Raw genomic sequence first — 25,460 nt, 5'->3', positions numbered from 1 at the left:
CCCGGTCACCTCATCCTCCCTTGTAGATCAAAGCTTAGCTTACGTTCCCATGAAGTCGTTCCCACACATTCTGCCTGTTGTGTCATCCCTACTGCTGCCCAATTATTTTTTCAAAGGCACTAGATTAAAATTCTCCTACTCTTATCTAACCAGCAAAGTAAAAGCTGATCCAGACAAGGAACTCCTACGGCACTCCTGAAAAATAGGGCAGAATAGGACTTCTTTATGGACTGCTAAGGAAAGTTTGTTCCATGACCACTGAGGAGGATCTGCAAAGTGTGTGCCCATTCAGTCCTAACATGGCATGTTATCAAGAGGACCCCGTCAGGGCTAGAGGACACTCATTCCCTCCATACATGCACATGCGTCCACCAACACAGGGAAGGGGGACCTTTGACCCTCCCAGTGTTGGACTGCAACTCCCATCATCACTGGCCATGTTGGCTGGGGCTGATGGGAGTTGAAGTCCAACAGCATCAGAAGGGACACAGTTCCCTCACCACAGCTCTGAAGCTTCTGAGGCCGGTTAACCCAAATCTGCAACATGAGTGCCACATTTAATTTCAATATGTTCTCCCAAGAGCTAAGGTGGCTACAAGCTCACAAGATTTTTTTTGTGTGAGAATGTGGCACCGGACCATTTTGTCCCTGGACAACATCTAGCCTGCAAAACAAAAAAGGATTCCCATTTATGCTTTCCATCATCCTCCCTCTCATTTATTTTTTAAAAGAGAAATTCAACATGCATTATGATATACAAGCCCACAAATTCCTGGTGCTGAAGACTGATCTCTAAGTCAGGGGTGGGTAACTCATCTTCTAGATGCTGTTGGACTACTGGTCCCATCACTCCTTGCCATTGGCTATGCTGCCTAGGACTGATGCCGGTTGGAGTCCAACAGCTGGAAGGCCACACAGGTTAGCCACTCTTGACTTGAGAAGCACAAGCCCAAGACATTTGGGCACCTGAGGCGAACCACAAAATGCCCCTTGCCAGGGAAGAAGGGTTGGGTGAAGATCTACACTGGGAACAAGGAGGGGAATCAAATGGACTTCCCCCCATCATAGAGTCTTAGAGAATGGGCCCACTTTGCATCACGACAAGCAAGTGTACAGTCCAGGAGACTACAGAGGTCAGTCCCTGCTATTTTCTCCCTAGGGGTGGGAGACCCCTCCCATTCACCAAGAGGACACAGCAGCGGCAGCATGTAGGGGGTGCTGCCAAGGAGGCAGCCGTTCTGGCCTCCAAAGAGTACACCACAGCTGTGTCTGCCACCACGGTTGCAGCAGCACCAGCAGCACTGAGCAATGCATTTCTTGGAAGCTGAATCTGCTGCCCCTTGGATCTTGCCACCTGAGGCAGTTGCCTCACCTTCCCTTATGGGGGGAGCAGTCCCAGTTCCCTGTAGAATCAAACAAGTCTTTCCCTGCTGCATATACCTTTGCTGGGACACCAGCATCATAGACTGCACACAACCGGATTAATAGATCCTTGAAGTCCATCTCTCAGCAATAAAACAATTCCTCATCAGATTCCCTCTCTGTGCTTTTTATGAAGTTTGCCCTTGCAAGGGGCATTTTCTCACTGGAGGAATCCTTTCAGGGGACAAAGATCTCCCTGGCAGGCTGATTGCTTTAATACAGTGTGCAAATGCATATTTAGTGTCTGAATTGATTTTTGGCCTTACCCATTAAAGGGCAGTGCATGGGAGGTATCAGCTCTTTAACTGCGTTAAGAGAGAGCATTACAGTTCTGAATATTTAGCCACAGAATACATTTTTCAGCCATAGGATTTCAAACTAGAGATTCATGTCCTGTGCAGATTAAGGAAGGATCAAACATAGAGAATGCAGTGCATTTCAGAATCTCTTTGTTAACAACTTGGTTTTTCAACTGGCAACTCCTTTAAAGCCGAGATGAAATAAACCAGAAACTGCTGGTTTATTGATGGACCATTAAATCAGAAAAGAATTGATTTACAGTGGTGCCTCGCAAGACGAAAAGAATCCGTTCCGTGAGTCTCTTCGTCTAGCGGTTTTTTCGTCTTGCGAAGCAACCCCATTAGCGTATTAGCGCTATTAGCGGTTTAGCGGCTATTAGCGGCTACTAAAGGTTTAAGGGATTAGCGGATTAGCTGCTAAAAGGCTATTAGCAGCTTAGTGCCTTAGAAAAAGGGGGTGGGGAGCGGAAAAAAATTGCAGGAACTCGCAAGACATTTTCGTCTTGCAAAGCAAGCCCATAGGAAATTTGTTCTGCGAAGCACCTCCAAAACGGAAAACCCTTTCGTCTAGCGGGTTTTCCGTCTTGCGAGGCATTCGTCTTGCGTGGCACCACTGTATTTTATTTATTCATTTATTAAATTTCTAAACCGCCCTATACCCACAGGTCTCAACATAAAATGACATTATAAAATGACAACATAAAATGGTAATACAAAAACGCTAAATACATAGTAAGAATAAAAACAAGAACAACCCAATAACGCCCCCATCTCCTACTTGAAAATGTTTGTAGTCTGCAGCTTTTGCCCAAAGAAGCATATTGGGGCAAGGGTGGGTGGTCCTGCCAAAACAATGCCATGCAGAGATGGGAGTCTGGGTCAAGCTACAACAACAGCATTCAGGTCCACAAGTTTGGCCGGTTTCTGGCTGCAAGACGTGCTGGGGAGGAGCGGTATTCCTGTGCTTGACTTAAAAATTCTCTTTATTGAAGTAAAACTGGACGTTTCTGGGATCTAGGCTGGAGTGTTGATGGCAGTACTTTTGCAGAGTCTTAGCCAGGCTCTCTGGGCCACACAGAAACACACCCACTACAGACCTGCAAAGCCCAAGGAAGAAGCAATTAATGTCAGGAAACAAAGGTTACTAATGGATTGCTTTGAGGAAAGGGAGAAGGGAAGGATAATACGCAGCAATGTTGTGCAAGCTGAATCATTCCATTTAGATGACAGAATCTGGGTGTCATTTCTGCAGAATTCTCTACAAATGGGAGTAACAGAAAGGAGATCTGTATGTACAGTGGTACCTCGGGTTAAGTACTTAATTCGTTCCGGAGGTCCCTACTTAACCTGAAACTGTTCTTAACCTGAAGCACCACTTTTACTGACTGAGACTGAACTAATGGGGCCTCCTGCTGCTGCCGCGCTGCTGGAGCCCGATTTCTGTTCTCAACCTGAAGCAAAGTTCTTAACCTGAAGCACTATTTCTGGGTTAGCGGAGTCTGTAACCTGAAGCGTATGTAACCTGAAGCGTATGTAACCTGAGGTACCACTGTATAGCTATGGTCTCTGCTCCGACAACCTGGGTACATACACAGCAGCAGACCTTACCTGGGATGGGCAGCTGCCACCGCTGAGAATTCATTGCTCCACATGGGCCTCCCAAAGAAAGTTTTCTGCCGCAGGCCCGTCACCATGTCGGTGGACCTGTCAAAGTTGACTGCTGCATGACCAACCTAGAAAAGCAGCAAAAAAATGGGCAGGCCTCACAGCAGCTGCATAAATATTTCATACAATTTCTTAAAATTGACCTTTCAGCTGCTTTCTGATGTTCATGCTAACGGGCTAAGTTATGGATCTCAGCCCAGTAGTTAAGTCTGGCTGTACATATTCCAGGATTCTGCCCGTCCTTCTGCTGCCAGGGGCGTATGAAGGCAGGTGTGGGAGGGGCAGCTGGCCCCCTGGTGCCACCCTGGGGGGGTGACAAGATGGCCCACTGCCTCTCCCCCCCCCCAGCTGTAGAGCAGCTGAGGGCACACACACAGTGTCCGTATGGGTGCCGCGCATGCGCAATCCTGTCCTGGGGGCCGGAGAGGCTTCCTCTGCCATTGTCTGCTGCACAAACTATAGATGCTTGGCCCCTGGGTATCTGAACAAGCACTCTGCTCCCAAAAGAACCTGCCCAGGCCATTTTCTGAGGCTATGCTCCAGAGGCAAGGGGCTGTGGAATCACTTTTAAGGAGGAAAGTTTGTGCGGATTATGGGAAAACCAGCTTCATATAACCAACATGCTTAAGTCTAATTAATGCAGGAAGGGGTTAATAGCACAGACTAAGCTGTTCTGCCAGGCTTAGATGTGTCCACTTCCCCTTACCATGGGAGGAACTAGGTAATCAGGCTTTTGGTGTCCCCTAGTCTACCTGAGAAGCTCAGCGGGTGAAGAGGTTTGAACTGGTTTCTCCTTCTCAAATTCATGGCTGTTGCATGCCATTCCTGCATTCTGATACTAATAATTTAGGAACTTTCACCATTTTGTAACTAAGCTTAGTTTTACAGCCTGTGCAACTATTCTGAAGTACAGAATAGACCTTTGGAGAGTTTGTTAGTAAACTATTTCTTAACTTACCACACGTGTGGTCTTTTCCCTATGCTTGGGGAAGAGGGAAACTTTGGAAAGAAACTTTTTAGGGAGTGTTTTGGAACTCGCTTTAAAGAGCACATTTTAAAGCTTTACAACCTATATTTCCATGCTTTACTTTGCCGCATGTTTTGAAACTTTAAATCTCTGCTGGGGTTCTCTCACCAAAGAGTACTTGCAGCTTCTCCTGCAAGTTCCAAAGATCTCAGAAGTCTGATCCGCAGTAAAGGAGTTAATAGCACAGACTAAGCTGTTCTGCCAGGCTTAGATGTGTCCCCTTCCCCTTACCATGGGAGGAACTAGGTAATCAAGCTTTTGGTGTCCCCTAGTCTACCTGAGAAGCTCAGCAGGTGAAGAGGTTTGAACTGGTTGCTCCTTCTCAAATTCATGGCTGTTGCATGCCATTCCTGCATTCTGATACTAATAATTTAGGAACTTTCACCATTTTGTAACTAAGCTTAGTTTTACAGCCTGTGCAACTATTCTGAAGTACAGAATAGACCTTTGGAGAGTTTGTTAGTAAACTATTTCTTAACTTACCACACGTGTGGTCTTTTCCCTATGCTTGGGGAAGAGGGAAACTTTGGAAAGAAACTTTTTAGGGAGTGTTTTGGAACTCGCTTTAAAGAGCACATTTTAAAGCTTTACAACCTATATTTCCATGCTTTACTTTGCCGCATGTTTTGAAACTTTAAATCTCTGCTGGGGTTCTCTCACCAAAGAGTACTTGCAGCTTCTCCTGCAAGTTCCAAAGATCTCAGAAGTCTGATCCGCAGTAACTTGAAACAGGGCTTTTAGTGTGGCTGCCCTTGTAAGCCTACAGTTTATGCAAGGGTTCTGCTCCTGGGAACCACATGCAAACGTCCAAGCACATAAAGCCTGGAAAACACCTTAAAACAACCCGTAAAAAAAAAACCCCAAAAAACAAAAACAAAACCCTGACCTCCTCTTTCTCAGATCACCTCTGACTGCTTGCTCTCTGTGCTTTTGCAAGGCTCTATCTCACTCTCCGTGGGACGTGGGTGGCACTGTGGGTTAAACCACAGAGCCTAGGACTTGCCAATCAGAAGTCAGCAGTTCGAATCCCCGTGAGGGGGTGAGCTCCCATTGCTCGGTCCCTGCTCCTGCTAACCTAGCAGTTCGAAAGCACGTCAAGTGCAAGTATATAAATAGGTACCGCTCTGGCGGAAAGGTAAACGGCGTTTCCGTGCGCTGCTCTGGTTCACCAGAAGCGGCTTAGTCATGCTGGCCACATGACCCGGAAGCTGTATGCCAGCTGGCTCCCTTGGCCAATAAAGCGAGATGAGCACTGCAACTCCAGAGTTGGCCACGACTGGACCTAATGGTCAGGTGTCTCTTTACCTTTACCTTTACCTTTACCTCACTCTCCCGCTCCAACTCTTTGACAATGCCCAAACACACTCCAAAGGTGAGTGAAATGGCTGTTGCCAACTGTTGTGTTCCATTCTCCCGCCTCCCAACGTTTTTCAATTGTGTATTTTGATTATCTCAGAATTTTCTTTCTTTCTTTCTTTCTTTCTTTCTTTCTTTCTTTCTGATACCTGTGTAGGGATGCCATCGCATAAGAAAAGTGATTTTAAGTTGCGGGCTTACTGCATTGATATTTCTCTCTGAATTCTAGTAAATATTTCCAGATTTGAGTCAATACATTTTATGCAAATCGAACCCATCTTTTATCGGCTTTTTTTGTGTGTGAAGCTAATCCTCTTTTCGGGGGGGGGGGGCAATGCACAACTGGCCACCCTAACCTCCGGCCGTCCTCGTATTGTTGGATTCCAACTCCCATCAGCTCCAGCAGCGGACAGGGATGATCAGAGTTGTGGTGGCACAGCAGAAATCAGAAAGTGTCGCTGCATCTTAGCTACTCTAAAAGAGACTGGTACTTGAAAGTGCCTTGGAACCATAGCTGTCAACTTTCCCTTTTTTTGCGGGAAATTCCCTTATTCCAGCACCGTTTCCCGCTGCTATCCCGGATTGTTAGATATCCCATAGACTGTCCCCGGGACAGGTGAGGCTGCTGATCCCTTATTTTCGAGGCTGCTGATCCCTTATTTTCAAATCTGAAAGCTGACAGGTATGCTTCGAACTTCAGCCCTTGCAAAAGGGTAATGTGGTACATTGCTGACGTCTCAAACAAAAGCTGCTGCCCATTTTGTGTGTGTTTCCTTGACAAAAGGATCAGGGCGCTTTCAGAAGCTTGCTCTTCTGAGAAGGGTGTGCATAGCCTGCCAATGGAAGCAGGTTCACAAGGGGGATGCTGCGTGACTCACCATACTGCTGTTCCAGCCTGTGAGGTAGAGATGGTAGCTGAGCATGCCTGCCCTGCCAGACTCATCCATCTCTTGTTCCAGAGAGGCCAGCAGATCCCTGAACCAGGCAAAGGCCCCTGTCTCTCGACAGATCCAGTAGAAGTAAATCTTAAGAACACAGGAACACAGAGGAAGAGAAGAGCTATTGAAACTGGAGACAACTTTTAATACAATGGTTTGCAAGGAGTAGGTTGGTTAGCTGACTGCAGACGGCACTAGCGGCTTTGCAATGTTTGCTGCTGCTTTTTTATTTTTCTAATGTGAAGTACAGTGGTGCCTCGCAAGACGAAATTAATTCGTTCTGCGAGTTTTTTCGTCTTGTGAATTTTTTCATCTTGCGAAGCACCACTGTGCATTGACGGTTTCCCATAGGAATGCATTGGCGGTTTTTAAAAAAAAGGCGCAAGACGTTTTCGTCTTGCGAAGCAAGCCCATAGGGAAATCCGTCTTGCGAAGCAACTCAGAAAACGAAAAACTATTTCATCTTGCGAGTTTTTCGTCTTCCGAGGCATTCGTCTTGCGAGGTACCACTGTAGATGGATTATGGGGGATGAAGCAAGAGAGAGGCTATGGGTATGCTACAAATTTATACTGGTTGTGTAATAGCTTAGTTGTCACGCCTTCCTTCACACCTGGGAACTGCAGACTTGGTGCTACGAATTATACACATTTTGGCTTCCCAGAGCTCCATAATGAGAACAAATGTCTCTCTTTAACCTTTATAACTGTTAACTGAGAAACACAAAGATTTAGCAACAGCAAGGGCATTTCAGAATTAGACCCAGTTCCATTTTACACATACACCCAGTGCTTTCCCCACCCCCTCCTGGCGGTACCCAAAGATACGCAGTATTGGCAACTTTTTTTCACCAAAGGTTAAAAACATGGCACATACTGTAACAACTTTGTGGTGAGTACCAGCAACTTTTTTCTTTTCTTTTCAAAAAAGCACTGCATACTGTCCATCCCATCTTTGTGTTTGTCTTTTGATTGCAAAATGGTTTTTTTTAATGTTGTTTTTCATTTTAAAGGCACAGGAAAGACAGTTTCAAAGCAAAACTAAAAGGTGAAGAGGAAGTTTTGTTCAGGAAATTTTTGCAGGGGAGGGTCAAAGATTCAGCCTAGTTAACCAGGCAATTAAGGGGAAATAAAAAGTAAAATAGAAGTTTATTCGCCTTCTGAGTGACTGAAGGTTGGGAGAGACAAACTGCATATACTGTGGTACCTCAGGTTAAGTACTTAATTCGTTCCAGGGGTCTGTTCTTCACCTGAAACTGTTCTTAACCTGAAGCACCACTTTAGCTAATGGGGCCTCCAGCTGTTGCCGCACCGCCAGAGCATAGTTTCTGATCTCATCCTGAAGCAAAGTTTTTAACCCGAGGTACTATTTCTGGGTTAACAGAGTCTGTAACCTGAAGCGTTTGTAACCTGAGGTACCACTGTATAAGCAAGCTAGGAAACTGAGTAAAACAGTTATTGTGGGGTCAGAAGGTCGTGGAGCAAGACTTTCAAAGCTGAAGAGCAAAGAAGACAAAACCAGGAAAGGATTATGAAGAGATGAACTGAGGGGTAAAAAGGTAAAGGTACCCCTGCCCGTACGGGCCAGTCTTGCCAGACTCTAGGGTTGTGCGCTCATCTCACTCTAGAGGCCGGGAGCCAGCGCTGTCCACAGACACTTCCGGGTCACGTGGCCAGCGTGACATCGCTGCTCTGGCGAGCCAGAGCCGCACACGGAAACGCCGTTTACCTTCCCGCTAGTAAGCGGTCCCTATTTATCTACTTGCACTTTGACGTGCTTTCGAACTGCTAGGTTGGCAGGCGCTGGGACCGAACAACGGGAGCGCACCCCGCCGCGGGGATTCGAACCGCCGACCTTTCGATCGGCAAGCCCTAGGCGCTGAGGCTTTAACCCACAGCGCCACCCGCGTCCCTTAAACTGAGGGGTACAAGGTGGTAACTATTGGCTTGGTTGGGGAAAGCACAGAATAAGCATAGCCGGGCACACTTACTTCTGGTTATTTTCATTTGTTCTTATAAAATTAGAATGCATTTCCCCCTAAAACCATTTAAACTGTCTAACTCAGTGGTGGGGCGTGTCTTCATGGTGCCCAGTGGGGGGGTGGGGGGGCATGGAGGGCAACGTGAGGAGGATACAGCAGAGCAGGCATGCGCCCTTCCAATCAGTCCGATGGGGCTGATTTGAGGGGTGCATGCCTGTTGCATCCTCCTCACACCACCCTGCCAACGCCACCAGAAAAATGCACCCAGCAGGCCTACTCACACGACGCCCCCAGTCTAACTTATTGCTTTAAGAAAAATGTTGGGAGGGACACACACCTGTCTGCAGCTTGTTGTTTAGTAATATTTAAGTGTTCCACCCAGGTTGGGCCAGTTAAAGTCCACGAGTTTTAAAAGTTGTTTAGTGGAGGCAGCCAAAGAAAACTGTTATGTATTGAAGTTCTCACCCTGGCCATCGGGGGTATTGTGTATATAGTTTTCACTCAAGTCCACATCAGTTAATTTAGGCGGGAAACCCTGGGTTGCTGCTGTTACAATGTGACAGCCGGCTGCCTATAAAAGCAGGCCGGCTGAGCTGTGTTCAGTTCAGTTCAGTTCCAGCTTACTTATAAAGAACTATTTGGAGAAATCTCTGTGTCGTCTGCTTGTCAGCCCACTACTTAATAAAAAACCATCCATTTAGTGACAGCGGTCGAGTTAAGGAGGAAGGCTTGGTTTGACTGGGTAGTTTTCCTCACTTCCTTCCCATAGTGCAGGCAACAACCTGTGCCATCACAGAGACCTTTTAAGAAGATACAACGGAGCCATGGTTACCTATTGTGTTATACTCATTAAAGGTAGAGGGACCCCTGACCGTTAGGTCCAGTCGCAAACGACTCTGGGGTTGCAGCGCTCGTCTCGCTTTACTGGCCGAGGGGGCCGGCGTACAGCTTCCGGGTCATGTGGCCAGCATGACTAAGCCGCTTCTGGCGAACCAGAGCAGCGCATGGAAATGCCGTTTACTTTCCCGCCGGAGCGGTACCTATTTATCTACTTGCACTCTGACGTGCTTTCGAACTGCTAGGTGGCAGGAGCAGGGACCAAGCAACGGGAGCTCACCCCGTCACAGGGATTTGAACTGCCGACCTTCTGATCGGCAAGCCCTAGGCTCTGTGGTTTAGACCACAGCACCACCCGTGTCCCGTTATACTCATTAAAAAGGTAAAGGTACCCCTGCCCTACCGACTCTAGGGTTGCGCGCTCATCTTGCTCAAGAGGCCGGGAGCTGGCGCTGTCCGAAGACACTTCCGGGTCACGTGGCCAGCGTGATGAAGCTGCATCTGGCGAGCCAGCACCAGCGCCGCACACGGAAACGCCGTTTACCTTCCTGCTAGAAAGTGGTCCCTATTTATCTACTTGCACTTAGTGGTGCTTTCAAACTGCTAGGTGGGCGGGAGCCGGGACCGAACGACGGGAGCTCACCCCGCCGCGGGGATTCGAACCGCCGACCTTTCGATCAGCAAGTCCTAGGCTCTGTGGTTTAACCCACAGCGCCACTCATTGCTTCTGTCCTATTTTGTTATGTTAAAAAAAATGCCAACTAATATGCCTCAGTACAACTTAGCCATTAGGTTTTATGACAGTTGAACGTGTTTGTACAAATGCTAATTATCTACCTTACGCCATCATCTTCCTCATGGTGCCAGATAAGACAGCTACAGTCATACCTCGGGTTGCGAACGTGATCCGTGCGGAAGGCATGTACGCAACCCGCAGCACCACGTCTGCACACGCATGTGACGTGATTCGGCACTTCTGCGCATGCACGTGATGTCATTTTGTGATTCTGCACATGCGCAAGCGCTGAAACCCAGAAGTAACCCGTTCCAGTACTTCCGGGTTCAGCGCGGTCCGCAACCCAAAAACGCGCAACCTGCAGTATTCGTAACCCGAGGTATGAATGTAGTATATTTGGAAGGTGCTTTATGTACTCTGTAGAGTTTGTGATATGAGTTTGTGGGGAACAGACCTTTAAAGCCGAAGCTGGGATAGCTCAGTTGGTAGAACATGAGACTCATAGTCTCAGGGTTGGGGGTTCGAGCCCCACATTGGGCAAATGATTCCTGCAATGCAGGGGGTTGGACTAGATGACCCTCGTGGTCCCTTCCAACTCCACAATTGTATGATTCTAACTCCTGCACCTAACAAATGTTAAAATCTAAGCCAGGTTGAAATATAAGCCCGGTTGACTGCATCAATAGAGACAAAGGGGAGATAAGCCATTAAGAAAGCCATCAGCGAAGCCAGCAAATGGGTGGAGCCCTGCCATGGTCTTTGGGAAGATCGCAGAAGGAAAAGTAGTTGCAGTTTGCAAGTAGCAGAAAACTGGAGAAAGGGGGCTGAGAGTACAATATGCTAGAAGTTCTTCCATCATAGGCTCAGGTTATATATCTGTGTAAATAAACCATAAATCCTAAAGGCACCAGTGCCTGTGCCTCATTTCCAAAGCAAACACGAACCCTGGGTAACTGCCTGGACCCCTGGAATCTCGGACCACTCAGAGATTGGGGTGGCGTGTAACAGTCTGAAAGCTTTTAAGTGCACTAATAAATCAAAATGGTTGGCACTTTTGAGAACAAGTTTCATTTCTTTTTCATTTCACTATCGTTTTCTTTTCTTTTTTGCATCTTTCTGGTTTCTTGATGTGTGTTTCTGGCTTGTACATTTTTGAAGCAACCCAAAAATTGCAGAATTGTTTAGAAAAGAGGTGGGTGGTGATGCAATTACATTTCCAGTCATTTTCAATATTCTGAGCGGGGGCGGGGTGGGGGGGATATAACCTGTCCCTAGTTTGAGACTGCAAGATACTACATGTCAGAGGGAGTCTTCACTCCCTGCAACTCAATGACTAGCATTCTCTAGCAAACCGAATTTATTTCATATTCGTCTCAGTGCAATGGGGCGATCCCACCATACCGTTTTTGTTTGGAGACCCTGGTCACCGTGCTGGAACTTGTACCAGATGGATTTCAGCACAGAGGCAAATGGTGTCACTCCAATCCCAGCTCCCACCAACATGGCCACCTCGTACTGGAACACATCTTCGCTGGCAGTGCCAAAGGGACCGTCTACTTCAATCCTGGAAAGTTGAGAAAATCTATGTGCTGCATAGAATTTTGTGCTCAAAAAAATTTAGTTCCACAAACTGAATCAATAATCAATTTATTACTGAAAGTATGCAGCCTTTCAGGAGAAGCCTTCTCAAGAAAGCCTGCAAAAGATAGTTTACCTTTAGCAGGAATGTTATTCCGGTGCATTCCACATTTAACGCTTCCAGGCCAGACCCCAAATGATCTTCCTTTTACCCATAGACCTCACCTATGACCAGTTCTGCTGTGCCTATCCACTTAACGTTTTCCCCAGTCCTTTTGCCTTCTCCTCACCCTGTCTCCAAATCCCTCCTTCAATGGCCCAATGCAAACTTTGTTCTAATGATGGAAATATTTTGGGATTCATACAGCAGTTTCTTTCCTGTTTGGCTGGACTACCTTGATATTTGTCCTCTCCAAAGCCCTTCGCATCTGCAGGCCACATAGTAACTGAGCAGCTCATGTACCTGCGCATAAGAGGGAGTTGCTGCTGCTTCACCCCCCAATGGCCTCATCGAAGGCAAATGGTTGCTGGTTTACGCAGCTACTCACCTGGGCATCACCGGGTTTGGCTGCTTAAAGTTGTCAATCAGAGCCTCTGTCCAATCGCCTGCTGCCCTGATGTGGACAGAGAATAACTTTTCCTCTGGAGCAGATGTGAGGGTGAATGGATGCCACTCCAAATAGTAGATAGACGGGCAGTTGAGGAAAACATACTGCCCTACTTCCATGCTGAATCCTTTCTTGTACAACTGCAGCTCAAGGACATTTGAAGGGTGCATAATGGCCTGCAAACAAAAGTCATGCTGACATCGAAAGGGTGAGGAAAACTCCCTCTACCATCTGAAAGGAAATATTAATTGGACTTGACTTCAAAGCAGCTGGCCTTCTTCTGGGGCCAGAAAGCTCAATGCCCAAGGTCTTTTCCTGGCACCTAAAAGCACCTAAAAGATAACAGACAAGCCACCCAACTACAGAAATACCTCGGGTTAAGAACTTAATTCATTCTGGAGGTCTGTTCTTAACCTGAAACTGTTCTTAACCCATAGCTGTCAACGTTTCCCCTTTTTTAAGGGAAATTACCTTATTCCAAATAGGATTCCTTGCAAGAAAAGGGAAAAGTTGACAGCTATGTCTTAACCTGAGATACCACTTTAGCTAATGGGGCCTTCCGCTGCCACTGCACTGCTGCCGCACAATTTCTGTTCTCATCCTGAAGCAAAGTTCTTAACCCGAGGTACTATTTCTGGGTTAGCAGAGTCTGTAACCTGAAGCATCTGTAACCTGAAGCGTCTGTAACCCGAGGTACCACTGTACAGAAGTTCGCTATTGTGAGCCCACACGCTAAACCCTGTCCTTGGAGCCTTCCCCCCCCCCCAAGACGCTGAGATGGGGGCAGAGTGATGGCCTCCCTGTAGCCAAGGTGGGTGGCACCCTGGTCCCAGGAAGCCCTGCGCAGTGTCGCAAACCCCACCCACCTCTTGGAGGATGTGAGCGGTAACTGTCATTTTGGCACCTGCTGAACATTTTCAACAAAACTTTTACCCTGGCTTGCATCTCTATAGGATTTAAATTACAGTGGTGCCTCGCAAGACGAAATTAATTCGTTCCACGAGTCTCTTCGTCTAGCGGTTTTTTCGTCTTGTGAAGCAACCCTATTAGCGGCTTAGCAGATTAGCGCTATTAGCGGTTTAGCGGCTATTAGCGGCTATTAAAGGCTTAAGGGATTAGCGGATTAGCTGCTAAAAGGCTATTAGCGGTTTAGCGGCTTAGAAAAAGGGGGTGGGGAGAGAAAAAAAATCTCAAGACTCGCAAGACATTTTCGTCTTGCGAAGCAAGCCCATAGGGAAATTCGTCCTGCGAAGCGCATCGAAAAACGGAAAACCCTTTCGTCTAGCGGGTTTTCCATCTTGCGAGGCATTCGTCTTGCGGGGCACCACTGTAGTTTGACATACGGTTTGTTGTTGTTGGTTGCTCTTTTTACATTTTTTTAAATATTCATATGACTTGTTTAAAATTGGTTTTTATATATGCAAAAATTTTAGCTGCTTTTAAAACATGCCGCTGGCATTTGTCTTTTGTTGTTGTACTGTAAACTGTATTGGGACGTCATAAATAAATAGCCTGCGGCTCAAGGATCTCGCAGCAAGCAACACCCACAGGCTTCCACATTCCCACATTATGCCCAGAGTGGAGAAGCAACAAAACTCATTTATTTATTATTTTAATGTATTAAATTTGCATACCAACCATCATTCAAAGATCACGGGGCAGTTTACAGTATAAAAACACATAACATAATACACTGGAACCTCAGTTTTCGAACGTGATCCATTCCGGAAGACCACTCGACTTCCAAAATGTCTGAAAACTGACTGAAAACTGAAAAACTGAAAAAAGCGGAAGCCTCAATACAATAGGGAAGCTCAAATGGAAGCTGCATGGCATGTTCGGCTTCTGAAAATCGTTCGAAAACCGAAGCAGTTACTTCCGGGTTTTTGGCATTCGAAAGCCTGGATCAGCCAACTGAATCTGGACACAAATTGTCAGCAAAACAGGCCATCTTTATTGGAAAAGCATTGCAGTGCATTCCAACCAGCTCTCACCAAGCAGGCGGGGCACCCCGAAAAAAACAAAAAATTCACCTCTATTCCTACTAAGCAGACGTCATATGACACCAGGGTTGCAGAACAGGATCATAAGGTTTCTGCCCTCTCCCCTATTCATTTACTCCTCATCAGACTTTCTTAGTAAATAAAAAGTCCTGGAGATAACCGCTAAAACCTACAGTATTCTTTGTCAAGGATTCCTGTTATCTATTCACAAACTGGCTATAGAGGAAGCCAGGAATGTTTTGTTGCTTGACGCAAAATACTCCATCACTGCTGCAAGGGAACTATTCAAGGGCTTCCTAGAACACTAATCTCTTACCAAGACTCAGCAAAATGGAGGTTTTCCTGGGGACGAGGGAGACCAGCAGCAATGCTGTGCAGCAAGACACTGTACCACCCTGCCACCACTAAAGCCTCCCTTACCTTGGCTGCTAGTGGGGTGGGTGAGTACACATCTTCCACTACCACCACCCAAGGCAGCTGCTTCATGGGAGGGTTGGCTACGGACATGTGCACACACTTAGAATTACATTTCTCATTCTTGATCTCTTCAAAATTTTGATCTTTCTCCTCAGAGGGCAGAAAGAAGTGGCCCATCCTTGCAGGACTTCGGAACAAAGGCCAAGGACCCCACCCAGCAGAATGAGCAGGAAGCCCCCCCCCCTTCCCCCACCCAAACAGCGTGGGGCAGTACAGTCATACCTCGGGTTACAGACACTTCAGGTTGCGTTTTTTTGGGTTACGGACCAGCCGAAACCCTGAAGTACCAGAACGGACTACTTCTGCGTTTCGGGTTCATGCAGGCGCAGAAGCGCTACATCGCGCTATGCGCAGAAGTGCCGAATCACAACCCGTGCGTGCACAAACGCGCTGCTGCGGGTTGCGAACACTGTGGGTTGTGAACGTGCATCCCACACGGATCACGTTCGCAACCCGAGCGTCCACTGTAGAGGCGGAAGGAGCCCTCATAAGACCACTTAAGTCCAGTGTCTTCTTGATGCCGTGCTTTAGTCAACTTTCACCCCAATCTGATTAGGCCAGGAGCACTTCCAGACTCTCGCTGTTTCCACGTGGAGTTCCAATCACACTCTAGCAAACTCATATTGCATCATAATAGTCGGTGGTGGTGAGGTGTCTTGCGCAACAAGCCCTCTTCCCCAAAGCCCTCTTCCCCAAAGACCAGACATTCCGTGATAAGGAAAGGGATAGGGAAATGCACTGGAAACTTGGGGATAAGATTTGCTATGGCACAACGTCATAGAATTTTCCCGCAAGCAAATCAGAATGTGTGCTTGTTAAATAGATAACGTTGCCTGGTACCCTAACGAATAAATCAGGATGTAAACAGTAAACAGGTTGCAGAGTGGTAGGATGGCATTGTCTCAAGCAAAGATTTCCCCATACTTACCAGCCCACGATTTATCATGAAGAGTCTGATTGGGGGGGGGGGGGGGGAGCAGGTTTGCTGTATAACAGTTCCAAATCAGCTTTAGTTGCAGAAAGCCTCTGCTCTTCCCAGAGGGGAGGGGTTGTGAGTGGGAATCGCTTCCTGCAGTCACAGGAGGCCGCCGCATCACTGGAGCCCTGGGCCCGCGTCATGCCCCTCAGCCAGCCAGTCCGGCTCACTGGGGGGCGTGGTTTAGCCAGATTTAAATGGTCGCAGGCCCATGAGCTCTCCCTTGCTTTTCCGGCTTCCACGGATTACCCACCCTTTATGTTTTGCTTCAGCTCCTTGCCTTGCTATGGACTTTGGTTGGTCGCCTTGGTTGTCCAAGGGGCCTGGTAGGAAATTTTTCCACTTGGCAGATTGGAACTAGCCGCTTGGTTTATCGCCTACCTCATAGCAAATCATCACAACTTGGTGGTTAGGCATTGGAAAATGCGTTGTGTGTTGGAGGGGAGGTTGTGACCATCACCTACCCCTCCCCTAGAAGGGTATTCCATTAAAGGAATCTGGTGGTCATGGTTCCTGTCCGATGCCCAGGTGGTGGCTAGGGCTATGGCATAACCCTCCGGTGACTCTAGGGCAGCGGTTCTCAACCTGTGGGTCCCCAGATGTTGTTGGACTACAACTCCCATCATCCCTGAGCTCTGGCCTTGCTAGCTGGGGGTGATGAGAGTTGTAGTTCAACAACATCTGGGGACCCACAGGCTACTCTAGGGGAAAGCTTCCAGTTGATTCGCATCAACAAGCTCCCCCTACAGGTTGTTAACCCTTGCGTGGATCCCTGCAGAGCGGGCAGGAGTCAAGTATAGTCTGTTCGGATCCATTGCCTAAGCCAATACCACTCACATTCTGTAACCAATAAAGTTGTGGCCTTTTTTAGCCCATTAACCCAAATTCTTGTATCCATGTATCTTATTTCATCACCAAGTGGGTAGCGGGGCCTTGACTCACAAGCTGAACCGGTATACGATTGAAAACACCAGCAGTCTGAAAGTGCCCTCAATCTACCACTGACACGAAGAACTAGTCTTGATTTCCTTGAGCTCTAGCTGAGGGCAGATCTACACCACATATTTAAAACACATTTGATGAACGTTTAAAACAGATGACTTCCCCCAGAGAATCCTGGGAACTGTTGTTTACCTCTCACAGAGCTACAATTCCCGACAACCTTAACAAACAACAGTTCCCATGATTCTTTGGGGGAAGCTGTCTGCTTTCAAGGTGCTTTCAGTTGTATGGGGTGCTTCCATCTTGAGGCATACTAAATGTGTCCTATGTATCCAATTCAAATCGAAGAAGAAGAAGAAGAAGAAGAAGAAGAAGAAGAAGAAGAAGAAGAAGAAGAAGAAGAAGAAAGCAGAGATGCTTACCTTTACAACAACCACTTTCTGGCAGGAACGCCAAATCCTCAAGGCTCTCTCAAAGGCATAGAGAATTATCGGGGCCAACACCCACTTCCAGGACTTTAAAGAAACAACATCCACGTTAGAATGGACACTTTCATTGCGGGGCCAGCATTTTCCCACTTGTGAAACCTTACACCTTCATCACTTCAGTGCTTTCCTCATGTTGTATGTCATTCTTACCTCAGCAGGAAGACCCTGAAACTCAGGCACTTTGCAATAAGTGCTGTTGCCTTGAGCCCATTCTGTATACTGCCCAGCGCAGAGCTTAGGATTGCTCTCCTCCAAGCTTTTGTCTGTCTGCCCACGAACAAGACCTCTGGAAAAAAGAGCAGAACCATCAAAACTGCAAATCTGAAAGAAAGGAACAAAAGCCCAGTAGTGGAAAAGGAGGTTTGCTCATACAGGCCATGTGAGCTAAGCAAACCTTTCCAATAGACTCTTTCAGCTCATATTGTGTTTGGTTTTCAGTTGTAAGATGTGGGTTGCAAAAAGGTTGCTCTTTGCTTTAAATCAGCAGTGTGGAAGTGTGCACATAGAAACACATATTAGTGAAAAAAACATTAAAATGCATCGTATGTGGATAAATTGTTTCGCAAAAAAATGTGTATATTAGGCAAAACAGCACAACAAGATGTGCATGTTAGGAGAAATTTGCACTAAAAAACTAATGAATTTTCAGGAAGACTACTTAAAACACACACAGAGAGACACACAAATACTGCTTTTGATTTGTGGAGAGCTTAATATTCCTCTTAGGGAAAAGAGGAACATGAAATGGTTAGATTCGCCCACTCCTAGCTATCCTAGCTAGCCTATCCCACAAGTGCAGAAGTGCCTTACACAATGCCATGGATGACGAGGCCCAGAAAGTAGATAACAAAGAGATGATGGGTGTACCAGAAGACCTCGAAGTAGTTTCTGCGGATGAACTCCATAGAAGAAGTGACCATAAGGATGAAGGACAAGGTGATGATCACACCTGTTAGACCAGGAATGGTGGTGAATGCCACATACAAGGGTGTCTGCAGATGAAAGCCAGATTATGACATGTAAAGTTGTGCTCGATAAAAGCTCTGGCTTACAGACAAGGTTTAATTATGACATTTATATACCACCTTTTCTCCCAGGAGCTCAAGGTGGTGTACATGGTCCTTGACACTGAAAGATAGCTGTATACATGAAGGAGCGTCTCCATCCCCATCATTCAGCATGGAGACTGAGGTCCAGCTCTGAGGCCTTCTGGTGGGTTCCCTCATTGCAAGAAGTGAAGTTACAGGGAACCAGGCAGAGGCCCTTCTCAGTAGTGGTGCCTACTCTGTGGAATACTCTCCCATCAGATGTCAAGCAGACATACAAATATTTGACTTTTAGAAGACATTTTAATGTATCTTTTTTTAATACTCTTTTGGAAGCCGCTTAATAATAATAATAATAATAGTTAGGTTAGGTTGAGAGATGGTGATTGGTCCAAGCAAGGCTGAGTGGGGTGTCTTCTTCATAAGGGCTATAGACTCTTAGGTTGCGTTCACACATCCTAGTAACCCAGAACATACAAGCGCACCACTGAAATTCTCCTTAAAAATAACAACGAACTAATAACACCCAGATGAAAACTAATCACCAGTAGGCTCTAAATAGAACAAAATGCATAACACTGACAAGTTATTGCTTACGGTCAAAAGGAAAGGAAGCTTTCAGCAAGGCTGAAGCACCAGCAACTTTCCCTTTCAGAACTTCAATGATGCTTATTGAGCAAAGCTTGTGAGGCACCAACCGTAGTGTTTGAATGGATGGGGTTTAGCCACAACCCATCGTCCTCATGTAAGTGAGAGAGGGTGGAAGCCAGGTCTCCGTCTGTTGCTTGCCTGGCACTGTTGTACCACTCAAAGTTGAGCAGGTGAGCAATGATGTGAACCGCTGGAAGAGAGGGCAAGAAAAACCTGAAGCACATCCTTGCAGACAGCCAAATTATACAATATGCTGACACCAGCAAAGGGGCTATTTCTATACTGATGTTCTCTTTCTATACTAATTGGGGCTAAATGCACGTAGCTGTCTGCCCTTGCTGGCTCAGTGTGTATGTGTCCATGCGTGCACATTCCCATGTAGGCATGGGGGAGAAAGTGATTCAGTTCATATTTTTATACGAATCTACCTAATATGCACTTCCTGAACCAGTGAGCAAACTGAAATTATGGACCTCAAGGACTGCCTCTCCACATATAAACCATCCCGCACTCTGTGAGATTCATCCTCTGAGGCCCTTCTTTATGTGCCTCCTCGACAAGTGGTCAGAAGGGTGGCAACATGAGAACAGGGCCTTCTCTGTAGTGGCTCCCCATCCATGGAATGCTCTCCCAGGAAGGCTTTCCTGGCACCTTCATTATACATCTTCAGATGCAAGGTGAAAACATTCCTCTTCAGCCAGGCCTTTGGCTGATTAATATCCTACAGCCCTTTAAATGTATCTGTAGGGAGGGGGAGTTATTATTTTGCTCCTTTGGTTTAATTTATAACTTGTGTTTTATCTTGCATTTTATTCTGTGAACCACCCTGAGAATCTTTTGAGGAAGGACAGTACCGTAGATTCCGGTGTATTAGGCGACTGGGCGTATAAGATGACTCCCCAAATTGGCAGCTGAAGAAGCAGGCGGCAGGCTCCGCTCCACACAGGGAGGAAGCCGCCCAGCAAAGCCGGCTTAGCATCGCTGGGCAGCTTCATCCCGGCGCGGAGCCCACCGCCCACTGCCGCTGCCCAGCAAACCCTTTCCTGGTGTATAAGACAACCCCTGACTTTTTAGAGGATTTTCCTGGGTTAAAAAGTCGTCTTATATGCCAGAATCTACGGTATCTAATTTGAAGAAGAAGAAGAAGAATGCAACTATACTTTGAAATGTGCAATTCTTTGCATTTTGTGATGCAGTTCTCCAACCTAAACATGTACATAACAATACACGTATTGGCGAGAACAATGTACTAAAGTTATGTCATGCTAATGAAAATTCCTTGCAGAAATGTCAATATTAGGCACTGGTTTTCCACTTCCTCCTTTCCACTCAGGACTCAGCTATGTTAGTAAAGATGGTGATATGAATGTGCTATAAACATGCATCACCAGATTGCGCCATAGAACAGGAAATTTTAAAACATGGTTTTCCATAGAGATTTCTTTCTTTTGTTATAATGATCTAATTCCTGACTTATTTATAGCTTCCCCCACCCCCCCGTGTCTAGATCCACCCTCAGTCTTGTCCCTGCAGAACTCAACAGGAAGGAGGATTTGGCCAAACTTAGCATCAGTCATTGCCCCTGGCTCCGCCTACTGTTGACCACCCTGACTTCTGCCCCCACCATTCTGCACCCATTTTTTAAATATAAAAACAATGGTTAAATGCTTTTGAAATTGTTATTTTGAATACCTTTTGGGGGAGGTATAAAAAGATGTCAAGGCTTCTTAGCAAAATGTTATGAGTATTAACCTACCCAATCCATTACAAACATAAACTGTGAGCTGAACAGAACCCTTAGTTGGGAATCAATTTGAAGCACAATGGAAATGCTCTAGTTTGGCAACATATTTCCTTCCCACCCCCGATTCATTTAAGGTCTACTGGTGACATCATTGTTTATCACTGCACATTTGTGGGGTGCCTTACAGTTCTTATTGTACTCATGAAAACGAATGTTGGGCCCTTTCAATTTCTCTAGAACAGAAGTCATTTTACCTGTGTGGAGGGCAATCATGTAGGCCACCAGCTTGTGGAAGGTCAAGTTGTGATCTAGTTGTTTCCTCATGGTGCGTCTGCAACACTGAATGGAAACAAAAAAACAGGCCAGCTAGCAGACTGGGGTGTAAAATTCAATGTGGGTATAACACAGGGTAGGCACCCCAGCAATGGCCCCAACTTCACCCAAAGGATCACCCAAGCAACGCTCATCTGCCCCACACCTGACATGATATGTGACTACAAAGCAATTTCAAAGCAGGAATCAGGAGCTTAGCAGGAGATTGCTCCTTTGCAAACAGGACTCCCTGTGATATGCAGCTGATCAGCAGAAGGGAATGGAAGAAATTATTCGGATTATTGTTACTATTGTAACATGATGATGACGACGACAACATGGGGCTGATCAGCAAAGGGGGCTGGAGGATATGGTTTGGATTGTTGTAGTAGTAGTAGTAGTTGTTTCATGTATTTATATTCTGCCTCTCTCCCAAGATTTAAAGGGCTTCTTCCATTCTAATGACACAGTATGAGAAATACACAGAGTTTTGTATCCAATGTACCGCTGTGTTAGCGTCACTTAGCTGTGCGCTTGTTTCGCCAGTGAAATGTTTTGCACCAGCAGAACATTTCCCCCCAAGAGAATCCATAAGTAGGTTGTGGGGCTGAGCTATCTGTTCCACAATGGTTTTCTGCAAGCCACAACTATTGTGTTGGGTTCCTCTTTTTGCACAGCCTTAAAACTCACCTGTCCATTAACACAAGAGATATTGAGCCCAGAGATATAAACAGCCCAGAGGTCCCAAACACCACGATTTCCCCGGATGATGAAAACTGGACGAAGGAAACCTAGCTGGAAAGACAGCCTCCTTGACCACATTCACACCATACATTAACACCACTGTGATGCCTCTTTAAACAGTTATGACCTCCCCCCAAAAAAAGAATAATCCTGGGAGCTTTTGGTTGTAAATGTAAGGTGTGAATGTGGCCTCTATATTTTTATATTGTAAACCCCCCTGCGATTCTCAGATGAAGGGCAGTACAGAAATTGAATAAATAAATTATAAGCAACAAATTGGAGGTGCAGTTGAGATCAATTTCTTGCTCACCCAACAGCTGCCCCTCAGAAAGGAGAGAAGGTTCCGGCAAACAGGCAGCAGGATCAGCATGCTGTTGAAGTTGAGGCATTTGGCTGAAGCACGTGCCCAAGCCAGGGCAGACTACAAATAAAAAGAGGATAAGCTGCAGAAGGGTGTTGGGTTTTTTTACTACAAACTTGTAACTGTTTTATACTCCAGGTAACGAGGGGCAGCAGCCTCTAGGGTAGGGATGGAGGGGGCCCCCAGAAATTTGGTTCAGTTTGCATTTTAATGTGAAACTCCCCAGTTTCTACTTCCTGAAACAATATGCAAACCTTAACACAGGCATCTTTCCACTCTCTCACTTTTCCGAATTTTGCACTACAGTTCTCCAATAAAATAATCGGTAATAAAAATGTGCGCCTATTAGGGGAAAGTGTGCCTTAAACTGCATCTTAGTGAAAATATACATAGAAAAATGCGTCACATTTGGGAAATTTGTTTACGAAAAAAGGGTTTATATCCAGAGAAATTTGCACGAAGATGCTAATTAAAGAGAACTTTTAAAAAATAATTGAAATTTACAAACTAATGCAAAATTGTGAAGAGCTGAGGTCTGCCATACGTCAATCAAAATTTTGTGTTCCTGGTTGTTGTTGTTGTTTTTTAAAAAGCTCAACAATGTGGCAATCCTAGAAGAGCTGAGCTTAAGATTCGGAAAATGAGAAACTGAAATTGATAGGTGGAATATGCTGGGCGGGGCATGTGGGAAAGTAGAAAATTGTTCAAGGGCATATAACATATGACCTGCTCTATGCAAATCACACTGCATGCCTTCAATTGTCTTTTCCTCCCATCTACCTTTGCTACTTTTCCTCCTCTGCCTGCCTACTCCTCACACCATCCTCTCAGCCTGTGCACAAGAGCTAACTACAGTGGTAGCTCTGGTTAAGAACTTAATTCGTTCTTAACCTGAAACTGTTCTTAACCTGAGGTACCACTTTAGCTAATGAGGCCTCCCACTGCCGCCACGCCGCCGCCCCCCAATTTCTGTTCTCATCCTGAAGCAAAGTTCTTAACCAAAGGTACTATTTCTGGGTTAGCGGAGCCAGTAACCTGAAGCGTCTGTAACCCCAGGTACCATTGTAGTTGGTAATGCTTGCCATCCTTTGTAATTTAGGTAGTTTATTATACCCAAAAGCCAATTGCAAGGCTTATTTTGCATTGGTAGAAGCTGGTCCAATTAGGGCAAATGCGGTGCTATCCAACCCCCAACCAGCCCCCACATGCCTGACTTCCAAGGGGTTGTACTACCAACACCTCAATCTTCCTCACCCTCAGTCTAAAGTGTTGCTCCTCAGCTGGAAGGATGGGGGCGGGTCAAAACTAGGATTAGTTGACTCTGACTCCCATTGGCTCAGGTTCCACCTACTTTTTAGGCTCCTTACCTTCTGCCCCAACAGCCCAATGACTCATATGCTACATTAATTAACAATATGCAGGGTATTAATCCTGTCAATGAATTAGGATTTTCAAACAAGCGTATCTTGCTATCCTTTGCCAAGATTTTTCGTCTCCTAAAAGCAGAGGCAATCAGAAGTTGAGGAGATGGTGCTCACCCCAAGGATCTGGCGGGTGTAGAAGTACTTTTCACCTCTGTCAAATGTCAAGAAATAAACCACAAAGAGGGAAATGTTTACTCCCAGCCAAGCAGCCTAGAACACAGGAGGAGAAAACATAGTTGAGTTGGCTTACTAAACCCGATACACTTTAGAATATTGGGGGGTTGGGGGAATAGGCAAAGGTTTTAGCTCCATGACTGTCACCAATAATTCCAGTACAACTTCATCCTTTATTTCAAAATAAAAATAGATCATATCATGTGAATGTATGGCAAGAATAACAGTTATATTATTTGAAAGATTATTATAGCAAGGGGCAACTTCTTAAACAGTAGCAAAGATGCAAGTGCATTTAGAAAATAATCGTATCGTATCGTAAAACCTTTTATTGGCATCACATTCAACATCCAAAACAAATCACTACAGAATTACCACTTCCCCAGTGGCACAAAACATTTGCTAAAAGAAAGGAGGCAGAGCAGTCTATCATCACATCTCTTGGTCTCCAGGGAGATCAGACATCTGCAGTGTATTTCGACCAAAAAACCCAAATAGAGATATTTAGCCACTAACTTGGTGAGTTCCTGATCATTCCCCAGTAATAGAAAATGTATGACCTCTGACTCTGGTTTCCATTTCAGGATACAGAGTTGATCTAGAAATTGCTGACGGACATCAGCGTATAGTTTACAATTGAGAACCATATGTGTAAGGGTTTCCACCAGGTGGTCTTCACATGGGCAAGTTCTTTCTCCTTCCACCCTGCCTGAGAACCTTCCCCAAAGGAGGTTTGATGGTTTTGAATTAAACCTGGCCAGGGGAAATGCCCTTCTTTCTTGAGGGTTAAGCAGAAATTTAAGGTAATTATGGCTAATTTCATGTGCCCAAGAAAGTTGAAAATAAAGAGGGGGACATGTTTTCTCTGCTGCTACTGTTAGTTCTTGGCGTTCAATATCCCACAACCTAGTTTTTATTATAGCCTTGGCAGATGGTAGGGACATCGATCGCAGAAGTTCCACTGACAGACTGAGTTGCTGTACCTTTTTGTTAAACGGTTGTAGCCCTGGGGAAAGAAAGGGGTCTAGCAAAACTTCGCTGAGGAGAGGATCTTTATCTGATGTAAGGCAGATGTTTAACCAGAATAGAAGAAATCTCGCCCAGGCAGATTTCTTGTGTTGACCTCCCTCTAGACACAAGGCTGCATAGGGTACACAACGTGGAACAGCAAAAATCTTGAAGAGGAAAGCTGCCTGCGTTCATTCTACCAACTGGGTAAACCCTGGCAGCCAGGCTGGAATACCATAGAGCAATTCAGCTATAATTTTGGCGTTGAAGACCTTAAGGGCAGAAGGGATATGCGAATTACCTCTTGTTATGAAGAAACGCATTATAGCCTGCATAGACAACTTACTGGCATTCACTGCCGTTGCACGGTGCGTGGACCAGAGAGGCCTATGATGGAATGTAATTCCCAGACAGTTGAATTCTAATACCTGCCGGGTGGGTTTACCACCAAATACCCAGCTATAGCTCTTGCGTGAATTCCCAGAGACCATTATTTTGCTTTTGTCAAAGTTCATGCACAATTTCAGTCTGGACAGATAGTCAATACAGGAATTTAACGGTCGCTTTCAGCCAATTCTTATCAGTGAAAGCAAAATCATATCATCTGCATGTAGGAGGATGGGAATGCTTAATGCATAGAGTTTTGGGCTGTGGGCATCTACATG

At 45.9% G+C, this 25,460-nt stretch overlaps 1 protein-coding gene across 7 annotated transcripts in view; it reads right to left on the bottom strand.

The window, feature by feature from the left end:
* Positions 1–2,337: 2,337 nt before the first annotated feature.
* NOX1 (NADPH oxidase 1) overlaps positions 2,338–25,460 on the bottom strand; it is a 40,293-nt gene continuing 17,170 nt past the window's right edge. For all 7 annotated transcript variants that reach the window (XM_083424325.1, XM_083424322.1, XM_083424323.1 and 4 more), the window contains 12 exons: positions 23,728–23,823; positions 22,139–22,249; positions 21,027–21,111; positions 19,076–19,218; positions 18,142–18,323; positions 17,482–17,617; positions 17,266–17,358; positions 12,386–12,621; positions 11,661–11,823; positions 6,648–6,794; positions 3,330–3,454; positions 2,338–2,818 (listed from right to left, as the gene is read on the bottom strand). In XM_083424325.1, coding sequence (XP_083280451.1) covers positions 2,692–2,818; positions 3,330–3,454; positions 6,648–6,794; positions 11,661–11,823; positions 12,386–12,621; positions 17,266–17,358; positions 17,482–17,617; positions 18,142–18,323; positions 19,076–19,218; positions 21,027–21,111; positions 22,139–22,249; positions 23,728–23,823 — 1,644 coding nt within the window. In that variant the 3' untranslated portion in view covers positions 2,338–2,691. The remainder of the gene's footprint in view (positions 2,819–3,329; positions 3,455–6,647; positions 6,795–11,660; positions 11,824–12,385; positions 12,622–17,265; positions 17,359–17,481; positions 17,618–18,141; positions 18,324–19,075; positions 19,219–21,026; positions 21,112–22,138; positions 22,250–23,727; positions 23,824–25,460) is intronic.

The sequence above is a fragment of the Podarcis tiliguerta genome, assembly GCF_965153285.1.
Source record: "Podarcis tiliguerta genome assembly, chromosome: Z".
NCBI classification, from domain to species: Eukaryota; Metazoa; Chordata; class Lepidosauria; order Squamata; family Lacertidae; genus Podarcis; species Podarcis tiliguerta.
This window is presented reverse-complemented; position numbering and strand designations above follow the sequence as displayed.